The following is a 20,068-nucleotide window of genomic DNA, read 5'->3' on the forward strand; positions in this document are numbered from 1 at the left end:
CCATATTGCTTTAATAAAGTCAAAATGTTCCGAATTGTGAATTCTTATCTTGTAAGAGTTTGGTTAGAAGCATGCCAAGTTATGTCCTAAAAGGGCTTTTTGTGATCTTCTCACTTGTGCTTTTTTAGTAATATTATTACTTCAATATTGATAAAATAAAGTAAGCATTTGCATTTTTTTAATGTAGAAATGAGAATATTGCTGGTAATCTGAAATAAATTCTTGAAATTAGAAGAGGTCCAACAGTCTTAACACTAGCAAAATGCTTCTATGTATTGCATTTAATACAATAAGATTATTATTATCATATTAAATTGATAGAGTTATTCTAGAAGAAGTTCAAGCTGATCACAAAGTCTTAGTCAACAAGCTAGTGAGTTAAAGAGGAATAAAAGATAAGAGAAGCATTAAGTTTTAATTCAGAAATTCCTGAAGTTGACATGCCTCCCCCCAAGGCGTAATCACCAGTGGTGGAAGGATCAAAACTGGTTGTATCTGAGATGAGAATTTGATGGAAATAGATAATTCAGAAGTTGGTAGTTTTGAAGAAGGTAAAAGAGGTGGAAGAGAAGCAAAGCTCTGGAGGGATTTAAAACATAAGGAGAATTTTAAAATTGGTATTGTTTAATAGCTTCAGTGTAGAGCAGTGAGATCAGGACTCAAGGGTGACTGAGATGGTGCAAATAGGAACATGGCCTTAAATTTGAGACCATTTGAATAACCTTAAATCTTCAGAAGGCAAGGTAGTAGTGTCCTTAAATGGTCATGGTCACAAGTAATACAGTCAGAGATAAGAGTTGTGGCAGCAAGCGAGCGGAAGCAAAAGCAGAGTTGGTTGGCAATGTGTTTCATGAGGACATAGAAATACAATTTGCTTATGACAAATACAATTTGGTATGGTAGTAGTTAGCGCAATGTTTTACGGTACCAGTGACTGAGTTCAATTCCTGTCTCTATCTGTTAAGAGTTTGTACATTCTCTCTGTGATCACGTGGGTTTCCTCTGGGTGCTCTGGTTTCGTCCCACATTCCAAAGACATATTGTAAGTAGGTTAATTGGTCTCCTGGACATAATTGGATGGTGTGGACTTGTGGGCCAGAAGGGCCTGTTACTGTGCTGTATTTCAAAATAAAATAAAAATTATCTGATGACTAAATGTTGTGAACATTGTCAAATTTGCCATGGAGAGGTCTTGGGTCAGTGGTTGGGAAGTTTATGGTGGAAATGAAAGACAAGTATTTTGAGAATACTGGAAGAAATTTCAAATGTCATTAGAAGGAAAAGTCAGTTAGCACTGTGGAGCACTTTCACCAAAGCTTATGCAAATTGTTTCACCTTGCAGATCCTTTTGTTTATTTTAACATATTTAGCAGATTTTTAAATTTGTTAATTTATTTTGTATCTTTTTTTCATTGGTCTACAGTCGGAGACAAATGCTCAGCTGCTGTTTAGAATGTGTCTTATTTAAACATGCTTGGTACACTCTTCAGGAAATTTCAGTAATTTGCTTTTAATTATGTATTCAAGCAGTATGTAGAAAAAACAAAGACGTTCCAAAGCCAAGAGCTAGGGTTGCAAAGAAAGTGTTTGGCACACCGGCCTTCATAAATCAAAGTATTGAGTACAGGAGATGGGATGTTACGTTGAAGTTGTATGAGACATTAGTGAGACCTAATTTGGAGTACTCTGTGCAGTTTTGGTCACCTATCTACAAGAAAAATTAAATAAGGTTGCAAGAATACATGGAAAATTTACAAGGATGTTGCTGGGTCTGGAGAACCTGAGTTATCAGGAAAGACTGAATAGGCTAGGACTTTATTCCTTGGAACATAGAAGATTGAGGGGAGATTTGATAGAGGTATACAAAATTATGAGGGGTGGAGATACGGTAAATGCAAGCAGGCTTTTTCCACTTGGGTAGGAATACAACCAGAGGTCATGGGTTAAGAGTGAAAGATGAAAAGTTTTAGGGAAACATGAGGCGAAACATCACTCAGAAGGTTGTGAAATTGTGGAACAAGCTACCAGCATGTGTTGTATGCTCGATTTCAACATTTAAGAGCGGTTTGGATAGGTACATCGTTGGTAGTGGTATGGAGGGTTATGGTCCCAGTGGAGGTCGAAGGGATTAGGCCGTTTAAATGGCTCGGCACGGACTAAGTAGGCTGAAGGGTCTGTTTCTATGCTATACTTTTCTATGACTATGACTCTATTCCCTCTATAAAATGAGTTGTCACATTTATATTGAGTATGGATCTCTTAGCTTCAAGTTATTCTGCTTTTTGCTACTTGATAAATTTTAGTCTTTTTTAAATCTTGAAGGTAGATGGTGTTACATACTCGTAACGGGTTAAAAGAACCAGCAAAAATGGAACACACCTGGAGTCTGGTTTTGCTGATAACTAGCACTATTTTATTAGTAACTACATAATAAAGCCTAACATATAACCGGATAAATCAAACAGGTTAGCAGAGTTTATGCATATATAGGTGTGTAAATACAAAACCCAAACTTCTTCAAACTTAGGTGGTGATTGATACAGTCTTACGATGGTATGTAAAGGAAATCAGTTCAGTTTGTGACCTTGAGTTGAGTAGAACTGAGGAGAAAGAGGGAGGTGATTTGTTATCCAAGTAAGCCGATGCCCTTGATCTTTCCGTGGTCCTCCGAATCCTTTAAGGTCACCAAGTGTGACCACTCTAAAGGTACCGTCTTTGTGGTAAAACTATCAACCCAGGCAAGGGTTAAACACACTGATAGCTTTCCACCGGTCACCCTTTTTCCCACACTGTGAGAGCCACTGGTGGATTCTCCCGATCGATCCACAAAACCCACCCGTTTGTGGGCACTCAAAGCTCATCCAGTGTCTGTTTTTTCTGTGTCTCTGTTTGTGCACCAGAAAGCCAGTGGATCTTGTATATGTCCAAACATGCTGAACACCAGCTGTCCATTATATAGTTCCGCTCTTCTATCACCATAGCGACTCACGAGCTTCTCGGTCTCTCGGTCTCTATCTCTCTCTCTCTCTCTCTATCTCTCTCTCCATCTCTCATCTCTCTCTCTCTCCATCTCTCATCTCTCTCTCTCCATCTCTCATCTCTCTCTCTCTCTATCTCTCTCTCTATCTATCTCTATCTCTCTCTATCTCTATCTATATCTATCTCTATCTCTATCTCTATCTCTCTCTATCTCTCTATCTCTCTCTATCTCTCTCTCAGCACACTCACTCTCTTTTTAAAGGCACAGTCCGTAATGAATAATCCTTAGGATTTCGTCGCAATGGTTCTGAAATACATTTGGGCTAAATATTAAATAATGCCATCATTGTCCTATTATCTTGTGAAGCCCCCTCACCAGACTCGATTTGAAACTTGGCTTGTCAGCCAGCTCTGCTAATAGCCAATGAACTCATTGGTGAGATAGCCACCTTTCTTAAACAATATACATCTAGAGTCGGTATGATATGGGTCCAACCAAACAGGAAAGCTGGGATGTTTCAATTAACAAAACCCTGATTTGAGCAAATACTGTGTAAATACTACCCATATACAATTATCCATTGGCAGGAAATAACAGATCATACACTGCATACAATTATAAAGAAAGTGTATTTAATAATTTCAGTTTTATCATCCAGTTATTAAGAGGAAAAGAAAAAAAAAAGGGACCATTACAACTAAACCAGTCTAATTGTACACATTGTTGGAGCTCGTATCTTCCAAAAGCTGGATGTGACCATTACTCACAAATTCGCGTACTAATCACTGGTAGAACTTCCCATCTTGGACTCCTTCAATGCGCGAAGCACCCCTCGCAATTGCGTCTTCCCATGGGATTGAATCCTATGGCCGTCTCTCCCAATCTTCTCTTTCTACCTCCTGCCAAAAGGACCACAAACACCACCATCATAAATCTCTCTTCACCCAGCTTTCTCTAGAACCTTCTCTCAATTCCACCTTCCTGATTGGCTGACACAACATTCCTAAGTTGAACATCACTGCTCCTTTTCTTTAACCGAAACCCAAGCACTATCAGCAGGACACACTACTTCTACAGAAAGCTACTAAATGAAATACCCTACAGTATGAGCAGTAAAGATCTTAACAGGGCATTACATTTGGTTTTAGAATTATGTTCTTGATAATTCCTTATAATTTCCAGCAAAATAAAGCATAATTTCCAATCAGTTCTTTCATTATTACCTGAGAGATCTTGAGGTCCTGCACAGGTCCTGAGCTGTGAGGTAATGTTACAGATATATGAGACCTTGGTCAGACCCCACTTGGAGTACTGTGTTCAGTTCTGGTCACCTCACTACAGGAAGGATATGGATACTTTTGAGAGCGTGCAGAGGAGATTTACAAGGATGTTGTCTGGATTGAAGGGCATACCTTATGAGAATAGGTTGAGTGAACTTGTTCTTTTCTCTTTGGAGCAACTGAGGATGAGAAGTAACCTGAAAGAGGTGTCTTAGATGATGAGGGACATCGATCATGTGGATAGCCAGAGGCTTATTCCTAGGGCTGAAATGGCCAACACGAGGGGCTTAGTTTTAAGGTCCTTGGAAATAGGTACCGAGGGGATGTTAGGGGTAAGTTTTTCACACAGAGAGTGGTGGTTGCGTGGAATGCACTGCCGGTGGCACTGTTGGAAGCAGGTACAATAGGTTCTTTTAAGAGCATCTTAGATAGGTACATGGAGCTTAGGAAAATAGAGGGCTATGTGCTAGGGAAATTCGAGGCAGTTTCTAGAGTAGTTTACATGGTTGGCACAACATTGTGGGCCGAAGGGCCTGTAATGTGCTGTAGATTTCTATGTTCTATGCTTATGTCTTCGATTAAGCAAAGCAACCTACCACGTGGAACCTTATTAAAAGCCTAAAATGAAATCCACATAATCTGTCTGCCACCCTCTGCTTGTCAACCTTCCTTGTCACTTCATCAAAAAAAAACTTAATCAAATTCATAAGCCAAGATATCCCATGAGCAAAGCATGCTGGCTACCCCTAACCAAACCGTTTATTTTTCAAATGTTAATATATCTTATTCCTCAGAAAGCCTTCCAGCTTACCATCTTACCTACCACAGATGTTAGGCTAACAGGTCTGTGTTAACAGGTCTATCTTTACTGCCTTCCATAAATAAAGACACAACATTTGCTATTCTCCAGTCTTCTGGTACAATTGTGATGTTGCAAATATCTCAGCGAGGGTTCCCACAATTTCTTTTTGCAGAAATGATTGCATAGGCTTTGTCTTATTTTCCTTGGAGCAAAGGAGTTTTAATGGTAACATGAGAGAATGGTATAAAATTCTGAGATGGGGTGCTTAGCTACTGTCTATTTTTGATGGTAGAGGTGTCTAAAATGTGAGGTTGTAGGCTTAAGCTTAGAGACAGACAATTGAAAGGGAATCCGAGGAATAAATTTTTCACAGAGACTGGAGTGTGCCTAAAATGCCCTGCCTGTGGTGGTGGTAGAGGCAGATACATCAGGGATTTTTAAGATGCGTTTAGAAAGACACATGAATATAAGGAAAATGGAAGTATATGGATGTTGTGCAGGCAGAAGGGATTAGTTTAGTTGGCCATCTGATTAATTGGTTCAGCCCAACGTTGTGGGCCAAAGGCCCTATTCCAATGTTGTACTATTGTAAGTTCTCTGCTCAGCATGGATGAGTTGGTCGGAAAGCCTGCTTCCATGCTGTGTTATTTTATAATTGACTGTGATAACATTTTCTACCTTATAGAAAAATGTTTACTTCTTTCTCTCATTCTCTTCCACGCAACCTGACATCTTAAAATCTGTGTATTTCTATTCCCAGTCATCAACCTGAAATATCAATTCTTTATCTCCTCTCATTGAATGTTGATTAACAAAGCAGTTTTTATTTCAGATTTCCAGCATTAACCTTATTTCATTCGTTGTGTTGGTATAACAAATATTACACTTTGAAACTGATTACATTAAATGGTTTGAAAAGTGCTGACAAGAACACAGTGATTACAGGCAAATATGTAGTCAAATGTTGCTTTTTAAATTTTCTCTTAATAGTCAAAAAAATGTTTTTGTTTCCTCAGGCCAAATATACCAGGCGGCAAAGTAAGTTTTTTTTTGATTTTATGAGAAAACTATTCCAAATATGTGCATAATTGTATAAATTTTAGGAGTTCATACTTGTAGGTAAACTACTTGAATCCTCTGCTTATGTTTTAACATAGTGGTTCAATTACATCTTACGTCAGTTGTAGCTTAGCTGGTGGCACTTTGGTCATCTAATTCTGAAGATTACGGACTTAAAAGCATATTCCAGAGATGTGCACAAGATAACACCCTCATGTAGAACAAAAAAGTGCTGCACCAGCAGAAATGACATCCTTCAGATGAAATGTTAACCAAAACTCTGCCTGATTATGGGTGAATGTAAAAGCACCTGTTTGAAGATGATCATATGAGGCCTTTCAGAAGTGTTGTGGGCAGTATTTAACCCTAATTGACATTTTTTTAAAAAGTTATATTTAGTCATTTTAACTTTGCAGTGGTTGATTGGTTTCCATATTTCCTACATTAACAACTATACTTCAATCCTGCTGAACGGTCTTGGCCTGAAACGTCGACTGTACTGTTTTCCAAAGATGTTGCCTGCCCTGCTGAGTTCCTCCAGTATTTTGTGTGTGTTGCTTGGATTTCCAGCATCTGCAGATTTTCTCTTTGTATTTCACGGATGTTGTCTTGATCATGACTAGTTTTAGGATGTATTGAAAGTGCCATAGAAATTGCTGTGCGAATGCAAATTGTCACTTTTTCTTTCCAAAACTTGGTGGATTTTTGACCCCCAGGGCTCTCATTGCTGAGTTACATGAGTTTGACTGACTCAATATACGGTGGCATACAAAAGTTTGGGCACCCCAGTCAAAATTTCTGTTACTGTGAATAGCTAAACGAGTAAAAGATGACCTGATTTCCAAAAGGCATAAAGTTAAAGATGACACATTTCTTTAATATTTTAAGCAAGATTACTTTTTTATTTCCATCTTTTACAGTTTCAAAATAAAAGGGCCTGAAGCAAAAGTTTGGGCACCCTGCATGGTCAGTACTTAGTAACACCCGCTTTGGCAAGTATCACAGCTTATAAATGCTTTTTGTAGCCAGCTAAGAGTCTTTCTATTCTTGTTTGGGGGGTTTTCGCCCATTCTTCCTTGCAAAGGGCTTCTAGTTCTGTGAGATTCTTGGGCCGTCTTGCATGTTCTGCTCTTTTGAGGTCTATCCACAGATTTTCAATGATGTTTAGTTCGGGGGACAGTGAGGGCCATGGCAAAACCTTCAGCTTGTTCCTCTTGAGGTAGTCCATTGTGGAATTTGAGGTGTCTTTAGGATCATTATCCTGTTGTAGAAGCCATCCTCTTTTCATCTTCAGCTTTTTTACAGATGGTGTGATGTTTGCTTCCAGAATTTGCTGGTATTTAATTGAATTCATTCTTCCCTCTACCAGTGAAGTGTTTCCCGTGCCACTGGCTGCAACACAAGCCCAAAGCATGATCGATCCACCCCCGTGCTTAACAGTTGGAGAGGTGTTCTTTTCATGAAATTTTGCACCCTTTTTTCTCCAAACATACCTTTGCTCATTGCAGCCAGAGAGTTCTGTTTTAACTTCATCAGTCCACAGGACTTGTTAACAAAATGCATCAGGCTTAGTTGGATGTTCCTTTGCAAACTTCTGATGCTGAATTTTGTGGTTAGGATACAGGAAAGGTTTTCTTGTGATGACTCTTCCATGAAGGTCATATTTGTGCAGGTGTCGCTGCACAGTAGAACAGTGCACCACCACTCCAGAGTCTGCTAAATCTTCCTGAAGGTCTATTGCAGTCAAACGGGGGTTTTGATTTACCTTTTTAGCAATCCTACAAGCAGTTCTCTCGGAAAGTTTTCTTGGTCTTCCAGACCTCAACCTGACCTCCACCGTTTTTGTTAACTGCCATTTCTTAATTACATTACAAACTGAGGAAACAGCTACCTGAAAACGCTTTGCTATCTTATAGCCTTCTCCTGCTTTGTGGGCATCATTTATTTTAATTTTCAGAGTGCTAGGCAGCTGCTTAGAGGAGCCCATGGCTACTGATTGTTGGGACAATGTTTGAGGAGTCAGGGTATTTATAAAGTTTTGAAATTTGCATAACCTGGCCTTTCCTAACGATGATTGTGAACAAGCCATAGTTCTAACAATCTAATTAAGGTCTGAGACCTTGGTAAAAGTTATTTGAGAGCTCAAATCTCTTGGGGTGCCCAAACTTTTGCATTGTGCTCCTTTCTTTTTCCCCCCCCCCACTCTAAAATTGTACAAAACAAAAATAATACACTAATCTTGCTTAAAATGTTGAAAAGAATGTTTCATCTTTAACTTTATGACTTTTGGAGATCAGTTCATCTTCCACTCACTTATGATTCACAGTAACAGAAATTTTGACCAGGGGTGCCCAAACTTGTCGCTGTATAATGTATATCCCTTAACTAGGATATTTTCAGAAATTCTGTGTGGGAAAACTTGAAACAGAATACTGTAGGTCGAAGCACATTCCTCTGTGATTTATTAATATGTTAGGTGGTTAATACATCATGTATTGATTGCCTTAATTAAAGAGCAGGCTGTAGCTTTTATGAATTTGTAACTGGAAGTTTCTGTATTTTGTCCTCTTAATAGAATTGTACCTTCAACTATGCAACTCAGTGCAATTTCCAGTTGCATGACTGAATCCCATTCCTTGTTCTTGCTGCACCATTGGTGGCTCCTTTCCCCTTGTGCTTTTGCACATTGTGTCTTTCTTCCCAAAGACAGCTGCATTATTACCAGCCAAAGTCCATCCTCAAAACTCTTGAATTGTGCTTTTGCTCACTGAACCTGATACTTCTACCAGTTTTCTGGTGTCTCCTTTACTTCCTTGTCATTAACATGACTGACTATGAAGAATACAGTAAAATGCTATTCTTAAAGTTCCATCTTGATGTAATTTGTGAGCCAGATAATTTAATCAGAATCAGATTTAATATTGCTGACACACGTCATGAAGTTTGTAGGTTTGAAGCAGCAGTAAAGTGCAATACATAAAAATACTATAAATTACAGTAGGGAAATGTATACAGTGGCACGCAAAAGTTTGGGCACCCCAGTCATAATTTCTGTTACTGTGAATAGTTAAGTGAGTAGAAGATGAACTGACCTCCAAAAGTCATAAAGTTAAAGATGAAACATTCTTTTCAACATTTTAAGCAAGATTAGTGTATTATTTTTGTTTTGTACAATTTTAGAGTGGGGGGGGGAAGGAAAGGAGCACCATGCAAATGTTTGGGCACCCCAAGAGATTTGAGTTCTCAGATAACTTTTACCAAGGTCTCAGACCTTAATTAGCTTGTTAGGGTTATGGCTTTTTCACAAATATTGTTAGGAAAGGCCAGGTTATGCAAATTTCAAAGCTTTATAAATACCCTGACTCCGCAAACCTTGTCCCAACAATCAGCAGCCATGGGCTCCTCGAAGCAACTGCCCAGCACTCTGAAAATTAAAATAAATGATGCCCACAAAGCAAGAGAAGGCTGTAAGAAGATAGCAAAGCGTTTTCAGGTAGCCCTTTCCTCAGTTTGTAATGTAATTAAGAAATGGCAGTTAACAGGAATGGTGGAGGTCAGGTTGAGGTCTGGAAGACCAAGAAAACTTTCCGAGAGAACAGTTCGTAGGATTGCTGGAAAGGCAAATCAAAACCCCAGTTTGACTGCAAAAGACCTTCAGGAAGATTTAGCGGACTCTGGAGTGGTGGTGTACTCTTCTACTGTGCAGTAACACCTGCACAAATATGACCTTCATGGAAGAGTCATCAGAAGAAAACCTTTCCTGCGTCCTCACCACAAAATTCAGCGTCAGAAGTTTGCAAAGGAACATCTAACCAAGCCTGATGAATTTTGGAAACAAGTCCTGTGGACTGATGAAGTTAAAATAGAACTTTCTGGCCGCAATGAGCAAAGGTATGTTTGGAGAAAAAAGGGTGCAGAATTTCATGAAAAGAACACCTCTCCAACTGTTAAGCACGGGGGTGGATCGATCATGCTTTGGGCTTGTGTTGCAGCCAGTGGCACGGGGAACATTTCACTGGTAGAGGGAAAAATGAATTCAATTAAATACCAGCAAATTCTGGAAGCAAACATCACACCATCTGTAAAAAAGCTGAAGATGAAAAGAGGATGGCTTCTACAACAGGATAATGATTCTAAACACACCCCAAAATCCACAATGGACTACCTCAAGAAGCGCAAGCTGAAGGCTTTGCCATGGCCCTCACTGTCCCCCAACCTAAACATCATCGAGAATCTGTGGATAGACCTCAAAAGAGCAGTGCATGCAAGACGGCCCAAGAATCTCACAGAACTAGAAACCTTTTGCAAGGAAAAATGGACGAAAATCCCCCAAACAAGAATTGAAAGACTCTTAGCTGGCTACAGAAAGCGTTTACAAGCTGTGATACTTGCCAAAGGGGGTGTTACTAAATACTGACCATGCAGGGTGCCCAAACTTTTGCTTCGGGCCCTTTTCCTTTTTTGTTATTTTGAAACTGTAAAAGATGGAAATAAAAAAAGTAATCTTGCTTAAAATATCAAAGAAATGTGTCATCTTTAACTTTATGCCTTTTGGAAATCAGATTATCTTTCACTCACTTAGCTATTCGCAGTAACAGAAATTTTGACTGGGGTGCCCAAACATCTGCATGTGACTGTATATAACATTAAATGGAATGCTTTGCCGCTTGATATATAATCTGACTTGCACATATCTGGAAGAATTTTCATCCTCTGAGTTTCCCAAAATATAGTCCATTAAAATCAAAAACCTGCAGATGCTGGAAAACTCAGCATGCCAAGCAGCATCTGAGGAAAGGGATTCAGACCCTCTCAATATTTTCTGCCAGTGAAGTACTTTGAAGTGGGTCACCAATTGTAGAAATGCGATAGCCAATTCATACACAATAAGGTTCCACAAATGTTGATGTGAAATTGACCAGATAATCTGCTGTGCAATTGAATGAGTGATAATTGAAGCCAGAAGAAAGATAAAAGCCCTGCTATTTGAAATATTGCTATGCGAGCTTGTTACATATCTCAAGGAAGCATATTATTCCTTGAGGTTTTAAGATTTTTCTGACTGTAGTCCAGATCCATTTACAGACCTGTTTCATGATTTGCCAATGACATCACCAGTGGAAGTGGTCTGAGTGCTGTCATTAAACCTGTAAATTTGAATTTAAATGCATTCAGAAACATCGAGCCATATGCTCGATGCATAGCCCTTTCATCCTTTGATGTCCTTGCCTGACTAATCAATGGATTTTAGTCTTCAAAAGATTAATAAACCTTCATCAATTGTCTTTTGGTAGCTTTGACCAGCAAACAATCAGAGTTTGGGATTGATCAGTTGGAGCAAATTAAAGGAAGGCAGGGGCAAGTGCAGCGGCCGTCGTTGGAGTGAACATAGAGTGGTGATCTTAAGACTTTAGCTCTTCGAGGCTTCAGCGGAGAGGTTTCACTCAGAAAGCAAAGGATAGAAAACATAGAAAATAGGTACAGGAGTAGGCCATTCGGCCCTTCGAGCCTGCATCGCCATTTATTATGATCATGGCTGATCATCCAACTCAGAACCCTGCACCAGCCTTCCCTCCATACCCCCTGACCCCCGTAGCCACAAGGGCCATATCTAACTCCCTCTTAAATATAGCCAATGAACTGGCCTCAACTGTTTCCTGTGGCAGAGAATTCCACAGATTCACCACTCTCTGTGTGAAGAAGTTTTTCCTAATCCCAGTCCTAAAAGGCTTCCCCTTTATCCTCAGACTGTGACCCCTCGTTCTGGACTTCCCCAACGTCGGGAACAATCTTCCTGCGTCTAGCCTGTCCAATCCCTTTAGGATTTTATACATTTCAATCAGATCCCCCCTCAATCTTCTAAATTCCAACGAGTACAAGCCCAGTTCATCCAGTCTTTCTTCATATGAAAGTCCTGCCATCCCAGGAATCAATCTGGTGAACCTTCTTTGTACTCCCTCTATGGCAAGAATGTCTTTCCTCAGATTAGGGGACCAAAACTGCACACAATACTCCAAGTGTGGTCTCACGAAGGCCTTGTACAACTGCAGTAGTACCTCCCTGCTTCTGTACTCGAATCCTCTTGCTATAAATGCCAGCATACCATTCGCCTTTTAAGCTTTTAAAAGCTTAAGTTCTTTCCTCCTGTTTATATCTGCTCAACTGGGACAGCAGGGATGATAGGCAGGAGAGTGAAATGCTCCTCTTGTAGGGTGTGGGAAGGCAGGGAGGCCTCCATTGTCCCTGGTGACTACAACTGCGAGAAGTACATCCAGCTGGAGCTTCTAACGAAGCACATTAAGAAGTTGGAACTGGATGAGCTCTGGATCATTGGGAGGCTGAAGTAGCCATAGATAGGACATGTAGAGGGGTATTTACACCCAGAATGCAGGACACAGAAAACTGGGTGACAATCAGAAAGGGAAAAGGGGTGAAGGAGCCAGTCCAGAATACCCTGGGGGCTAGTCCCCTCAACAACAGGCTTATCACTTTGGATACTGTCAGGGGGATGACCTAACAGAGGAAAGTTACTGTGGTTGGGTCTCTGCCACTGAGTCATCCTCTGACTCAGAAGGGAAGGAGGGTGGGGGGGGGGTGGGGTGAATAGACACATTGTGGTGATAGGGGATTCACTAGCTAGGTTAACAGACAGGAGGTTCAGTGGGCGAGAATGAGATTCCCAGATGGTATGTTGCCTCCCAGGTGCTAGGTTCTGGGTAATCTCGGATCGAGTCCTTTAGTGGGAGGATGAACACCCAGAAGTCGTGGTCCGTGGAAGTACCAAAGACTCAGGTAGGAGAAGTGATGAGGTTCTGCATAGGGAATTCAGGGAGTTAGGTGCTAAGTTAAAGGGCAGGACTTCTAGGGTTGTGATCTCAGGATTGCTATCTGTGTCACGTGCTAGTGAGGCCAGAACTAGGAAGATTATGCACTTCAGTACGTGGCTAAGGAATTGGTGTAGGAGGGAGGGCATAAGATTTTTGGATCATTGGGCTCTCTTCCAGGGAAGATGGGACCTGTACAGAAAGGACGGTTTGCACCTGAATGGAGGGGTCTAATATCCAGCAGGAAGGTTTGTTTATACTGCATGGTGTGGTTTAACCTAGAGTTGTAGGGAAACAGGAACCAGAGTGCCAGAGTAGTTAGTGGAGAGGTTATGGATGCAGATGTTGGTAAGACCTCAGACAAAATTAGGAATCAAAAGGTTGAGCATGGTGCGATTAGTGTTCTGAGCTGCAGATACTTAAATGCAAGAAGTATTGTAGGAAAGACGGATAATAGTACTGAAGATGAGGTAAGCAAGAGAAGATCTGCAGATGCTGGAAATCGGAGCAACACACAGAAACTGCTGGAGGGACTCAGCAGGCCAGGCAGCATCTATGGAAAATAGTACAGTTGACATTTTAGCCCAAAACTTTGACTGTACTTTTTTCCATAGATGCTGCCTGGCCTGCTGAATTCCTCCAGCATTTTGTGTGTGTGGCAGAAGATGAGGTAGCTGCTTCACAAACAGGCAAAGTGTAGTGAGGAAAGGCTGTTGATATGGCAAAATTGTAGTCAAAAGGATGAGTTTCCATGTAAAAGTAGGACAAAATTGAAAAGTGTGAATACAGGACTGAAGGTGGTGTATCTAAATGCACACAGTATATGGAATAAGGTAGATAAACTTGCAGGAAAGTTACAGATTGGCAGGTATGATGTTGTGGGCATCACAGAATCATGGCTAAAATGTTATACCTGGGGGTTTAACGTCCAAGGATACGTATTGTATCGAAAGGATAGGCAAGAAGGCAGAGGGGGCGGTGTTGCCCTGTTGGTAAAAAATGAAATAAAATCATTAGAAAAAGATGGCAAACAGTTAGAAGGTGTTGAATTTGTGTGGATGAATCTAAGGAACTACAAGGGTAAAAAGACCCTGATGAGAGTTGTATGCAAAACCCGAAACAGTAGTAAGGATGTGGTGTACAAATTACACTGGGCGATAGAAAATGCATGCCAGAAGGGCATTATTACAATAGTCAGGGGGGTTTTCAATATGCAGGTAGATTGGGAAAATCAGGTTGGTGCTGGATTACAGGAGGGGGAATTCATGAGTGCCTGTGAGATGGCTTTTTAGAGCAGTTTGTGGTTGAGCCAACTAGAAGATCAGCTATTCTGAATTGGGTGTTGTGTAATGAGCCAGAATTGATTAAAAGAACTCTTAGGGGCAAGTGATCATATTATGATCACATTCACCCTGAAATTTGTGGAGAAGCTAAAGTTAGATGTATCAGTATTACAGTGGAGTAAAGGAAATTACAGAAGCATGAGAGAGGAGTGGGCCAGAATTGGTTGGAAAGGAACACTGTCAGGGATGACAGCAGAGCAGGAATGCCGGAATTTCTGGAAGCAGTTTGGAAGGCACAGGATTATATACACCTCAAATAGGAAGAAGTATTCAAAAGGAAAGATGACGCAACCTTGGCTAACAGGAGATGTCAAAGCCAACATAAAAGCAAAAGAGAGGACATAAAATAGAGCAAAAATTAGTAGAAGGTTAGAGGATCTTGAAGCGTTTAAAAACCAACAGAAGGCAATTAAAAAGTCATTAAGGAGGTAAAGATGAAATACAAAAGTAAGTTAGCTGATAATATTAAAGAGGATGCTGAAAGTTTCTTCAGAAACATAAAGTGTACAAAAGAAGCGAGAGTGGATATTGGACCACTGGAAAATGATGCTGGAGAGGTAATAATGGAGGACAACAATATAGTGTACGAACTGTTTAAGTATTTTGCATCAGTCTTCACTGTAGATGACACTTGCAGTATGGTGGCAATTCCAGGTGTGAGGGATCATGAAGTGGTCTGAAGTTACCATAACTGGAGATAAGGTTCTTGGGAAGCTGAAACATCTGAAAGTAGATGTTACCTGGACCAGATGGTGTACACCCCAAAGTCCTGAAAGAGGTGGCTGAAGAGATTGTGGAGGCATTTGTAATTATCTTTCAAGAATCACTAGATTCAGGAATGGTTCCAGAAGTCTGGAAAATTGCAAATGTCACTCCACTCTTTAAGAAGGGAGAGAGGCAGAAGAATAGAAACTATAGGCTGGTTAGTCTGACTTCAATGGTTGAGAAGATGTTGGAGTCAATTGTTAAGGATGTGGTTTCAGGGTACTTGGAGGCACATGATAAAATAGGCCGTAGTCAGCATGGCTTCATCAAGGGAAATCTTGACTGACAAATCTGTTGGAATACCCATGGTATTATAGCAAAGATTCTGGCATGGATAAAGCAGTGGCTGATTGGCAGAAGGCAAAGAGTGGGAATAAAGGGAGCCTTTTCTGGTTGGCTGCCAGTGACTAGTGGTGTTCCACAGGGGTTAGTGTTGGGACTGATTCTTTTTACGTTATATGTCAATGATTTGGATGATGGAATTGATAGCAAAATTTGCAGAGGATATGAAGATTGGTGGAGGGATAGGTAGTTTTGAGGAAGTAGAGAAGCCACAGAAGGACTTGGATCGATTATGAGAATGAGCAAAGAAATGGCAGATGAAACACAAAGTTCTGGAGGAACTCAACAGGCCAGGCAGCATCTATGGAAAAAATTACAGTCGGCATTTTGGGCAGAGACCCTTTGGCAGGACTGGAGAAAAAAAGATGAGGATAAGATTTTAAAGGTGGGGGAGCAGAGAGAGAAACACAAGATGACAGGTGAAACCAGGAGGGGGAGAGATTAGTGAAAGAGATACAGGGCTGGAGAAGGGGGAGTCCGATAGGAGAAAACAGACGGCCATGGAAGAAAGAAAAAGGGGAGGAACATCAAAGGGAGGCGATGGCAGGCAAGGAGATACGGTAAGAGAGGGAAAAGGGGATGGGGAATGGTGGTGGGGGGGTGCCATTACCAGAAGTTCAAGAGATCGATGTTCATGCCATCAGGTTGGAGACTACCCAGAGGGAATATAAGGTATTGATCCTCCAACCGGAGTGTTGCCTCATCACGACAGTAGAAGAGGCCATGGATTGACATCGGAGTGGGAATGGGAAGTGGAATTAAAATGGGTGGCCTCTGGAAGATCCCGCTTCTTCCAGCAGACAGAGTGTAGATGCTCAGTGAAACACTCCCAATCTACGTCAGGTCTCATCGATATACAGGAGGTCACACTGGGAGCACTGGATACTGTATATGACCCCAACAGACTCACAGGTGAAGTGTCGCCTCACCTGGAAGGACTGTTTGGGGCCCTGAATGGTGGTGAGGTTAGAGGTTTAGGGGCAGGTGTAGTACCTGCTCCACTTGTAAGGGTAAGTGCCAGGAGGGAGATCAGTGGGGAGGGACAAATGGACAAGGGTGTCACGTAGGAAGCAATCCCTGCAGAAAGTGGAGGTGAGGGAAAGATGTGCTTGGTGGTGGGATCCTGTTGGAGATGGCGTAAGTTCTGGAGAATTATATGCTAGATGGGGAGGTTGGTGGGGTGGTAAGAGAGGACAAGCAGAACCCAAGACGGGGTAAGAGCAGACATGCGTGAAGTGGAAGAGATGCAGTTGATGGTGGAGGAAGGGAAGCCCGTTTCTTTGATAAAGGAGGACATCTCCTTCATTCTGATATGAAAAGCCTCATCCTGAGAGCAGATGCGGCAGAGATGGAGCAATTGAGAGAAGGGGACAGCATTTTTACAAGTAACAGGGTGAGAAGAGGTATAGTCCAGGTAGCTGTGAGAATCAATGCATTTATGACAGCCATCAGTAGATAAGCTGTCTCCAGAGTTAGAGATAGAGACGTCGAGAAAGGGAAGTGAAGATTCGGAAATGGACCAGATAAGTTTGAGGGCAGGGTGGAAGTTGAAGGCTAAGTCGACAAGCTCCGCATGGTACAGGAAACAGCATCAATGCAGTTGTTGATGTAGTGTCAAAAAAGTGGGGGATGGACACCAGTGTAAGCTTGGAACATAGACTGTTCTCTGTGTGATAACCCTTTCATTCCTGGAATCATCCTTGTGAACTGTCTCTGGACCCTCTCCAATGCCAGCACATCTTTTCTCAGATGAGGACCCCAAAACTGTTCATAATAGTCAAGGTGTGGCCTCACAAGTGCCTTATAAAGCCTCAGCATCACATCCCTGCTCTTGTATTCAAGATCTCTTGAAATGAATGCTAACATTGCATTTGCTTTCCTTGCCACTGACTGAACCTGCAAGTTAACCTTAAGGATCTTCTACACAAGGACTCTCAAGTCCCTTTTTATCTCAGATTTTTGGATTTTTTCTCTGTTTAGAAAATAGCCTACACATTTATTTCTATTTCCAAAGTACATGACAGTGCTTTTTCCAACATTGTATTTCATTTGCCACTTTCTTGCCAATTTTAATCTGTCTAAGTCCTTCTGCAGCCTACCTGTTCCCTCAACACTACCTGCCCCTCCACCAATCTTTGTATCATCTGCAAATTTGGCAACAAAGCCACCTATTCCATCATCTAATTCATTGATGTACAGCATAAAAAGAAACAGTCCCAACACCACTATTCACTGGCAGTCAACCTGACAAGGATCCTTTTTTTCCCATTCGCTGCCTCCTACGAATCAGCCAATGCTCCAACCGTGTTAGTAACTTTCCTGTAATACCATGGACTCTTAGCAGCCTCAAAGGCCTTCTGAAAGTCCAAATATACAACATCCAGTACATTTCTTTTATCTATCCAACAGGTTCGTCAGGCAAAATTTTCCCTTCAGGAAACCATGCTGACTTTGTCCTATCTTGTCCCATGTTACCAAGTACTCCGTAACCTCATCCTTAACAATTGACTCCAACATCTTCCCAACCACTGAGGTCAGGCTAACTGGTCTTTAATCTCCTTTCTGCTGCCTTCCTCCTTTCTTAAAGAGTGGAGTGACATTTGCAATTTTCCAGTCCTCCAGAACCATGCCAGAGTCCAGTAACTCTTGAAAGATCATTACTAATGTGCCAACAATATCTACCACTACCTCTTTCAGGACCCTAGGGTGCAGTTCATCTGGTCTGGGTGACTTATGCACCTTCAGGTCTTCATTTTTTGAGCGCCTTCTCCCTTGTAATAGTGACTGCACACCTCTTCCCTCACACCGTTCAATACCTAGCACACTGCTGGTATCTTCCATAGTGAAGACATTCAAAATACTCATTTAGTTCATCTGCCATCTCCTTGTCCCCTGTTATTATTTCTTCAACCTCATTTTCTAGCAGTCCTATATCCACTGTCATCTCTTTTATTTTTATATACTTGAAAAAGCTTTTTCTATCCACCTTGATATTGTTTGCTAGCTTGCTTACATACTTCATCTCTTCCCTCCTAATGATTCTTTTAGTTGCTCTCTGTAGGGTGTTCAAGGCTTCCCAATCTTCTGTCTTCATGCTAATTTTTGCTTTGTTGTATGCCCTCTCTTTTGCTTTTACATTAGCTTTGACTTCCCTTGTCAGCCAGGGTTGTACTCTTTTGCCATTTGAGTATTTCTTTGTTTTGGGAATACATCCATCCTGCACCCTCCTAATTTTTCCCAGAAATTCAAGCCATTCCTGTTCTGCTGTTAGCCCTGCCAGCATCTCCTCCAATTTACTTTGGCCAAATCCTCCCTCATACCACAGTAATTTTCTTTACTCCACTGAAATACTGCAATGTCAAACTTTACTTTCTCCCTATGAAATTTCAAGTTGAACTCAATCATATTGTGATCACTGCCTCAGGATTCCTTTACCTTAAAGCTCCCTAATCACCTCTGGCTCATTACATAACACCCAATCCAGTATCGCTGATCCGCTGGTAGACTTAATGGCAAGCTGAACTGAAAGCCATATCGTAGGCATTCAACAAATTCTCTCTTGAGATCCATTATCCACCTGATTTTCCCAGTCTACCTGCATGTTAAAATCTCCTATGACTATCATAACATTACCCTTTTGACATGCCTTTTCTATTTCCCATTGTATTCTCTCGTCCACATCCCAGCTAATGTTTAGATGTCTGTATATAACTGCCATCAGGGTCCTTTTACTCTTGCAGTTTAACTCATCACATGAGAATTCAACATCATCTGATCCTATGTCACATCCTTCTTGTGATTTTATCCCATTTTTTACCAGCAGAGCCACACCACCCCCTCTGCCTACCTTCTTATCCCTCCGATACAATGTGCAAACTTGAACATAAACACTGGTGAGGCTTCATTTGGAGTATTGTTAGCAGGTTTGGGCCCCTTATCTTAGAAAGGATGTTCTGAAACTGGAGAGTGTTCATAGGAGCTTCACGAAAATGATTCCAGGATTGAATGGCTTGTCACATGAAGAGTGTTTGATGTCTCTGGGCCTGTGTTCACTAGAATTCGAGGAATAAGTGGTGACCTCATTGAAGCCTATTGAATGGTGAAAGACATTGATAGAGTGGATGTGAAGTGGATGCTTCCTACAGAGGGAGAGTCTAAGACCAGAGGATGCAGCCCCAAAATAGAGGACGTCATTTTAGAATGGAGATGATATGGAATTTCAATCACCAGAGAGTGGTGAATCTATGGAATTCTTTGCCACAGGCAACTGTGGAGGCCAAGTCTGTATGTATATTTAAGGCAGAAGTTGATAGATTCTTGATTGGTCAGGGCATGAAGGGATACGGGGAGAAGGCAGGAGATTAGGGCTGAGAGGAAAACTGGATCAGACATGGTGAAATGGCAGAGCAAACTCGAGGAGTCAAATTCTGCTCCTATATCTTAAGGTCTTATATTGCAACAAAGCTGTAAGTGGAACGTGTCCCTGAAAAAAGAATGCACACACATTTGGGCATTAAGTGATCTTCTAAATGATGATATAATTTTCCTGGTTTGGATACTTAAATACTTTAATCCTTTTCCACATATGCCAAATCTCTGTAGAAAAATATAGATTTGAAGGATTTGTAATGCTGGATTGGCAGAGAAATTGCTGTCTTTGTAAATGTAATTTA

General features: G+C 41.2%; 1 protein-coding gene across 7 annotated transcripts in view; it reads left to right on the forward strand.

Moving 5' to 3' along the window:
• The window catches only part of cnsta (consortin, connexin sorting protein a), a 112,254-nt gene that overhangs the window by 41,191 nt on the left and 50,995 nt on the right, over positions 1-20,068 (forward strand). For all 7 annotated transcript variants that reach the window (XM_072264819.1, XM_072264818.1, XM_072264822.1 and 4 more), the window contains one exon: positions 6,079-6,100. In XM_072264819.1, coding sequence (XP_072120920.1) covers positions 6,079-6,100 — 22 coding nt within the window. The remainder of the gene's footprint in view (positions 1-6,078; positions 6,101-20,068) is intronic.

The sequence above is a fragment of the Mobula birostris genome, chromosome 8 (assembly GCF_030028105.1).
Source record: "Mobula birostris isolate sMobBir1 chromosome 8, sMobBir1.hap1, whole genome shotgun sequence".
NCBI classification, from domain to species: domain Eukaryota; kingdom Metazoa; phylum Chordata; class Chondrichthyes; order Myliobatiformes; family Myliobatidae; genus Mobula; species Mobula birostris.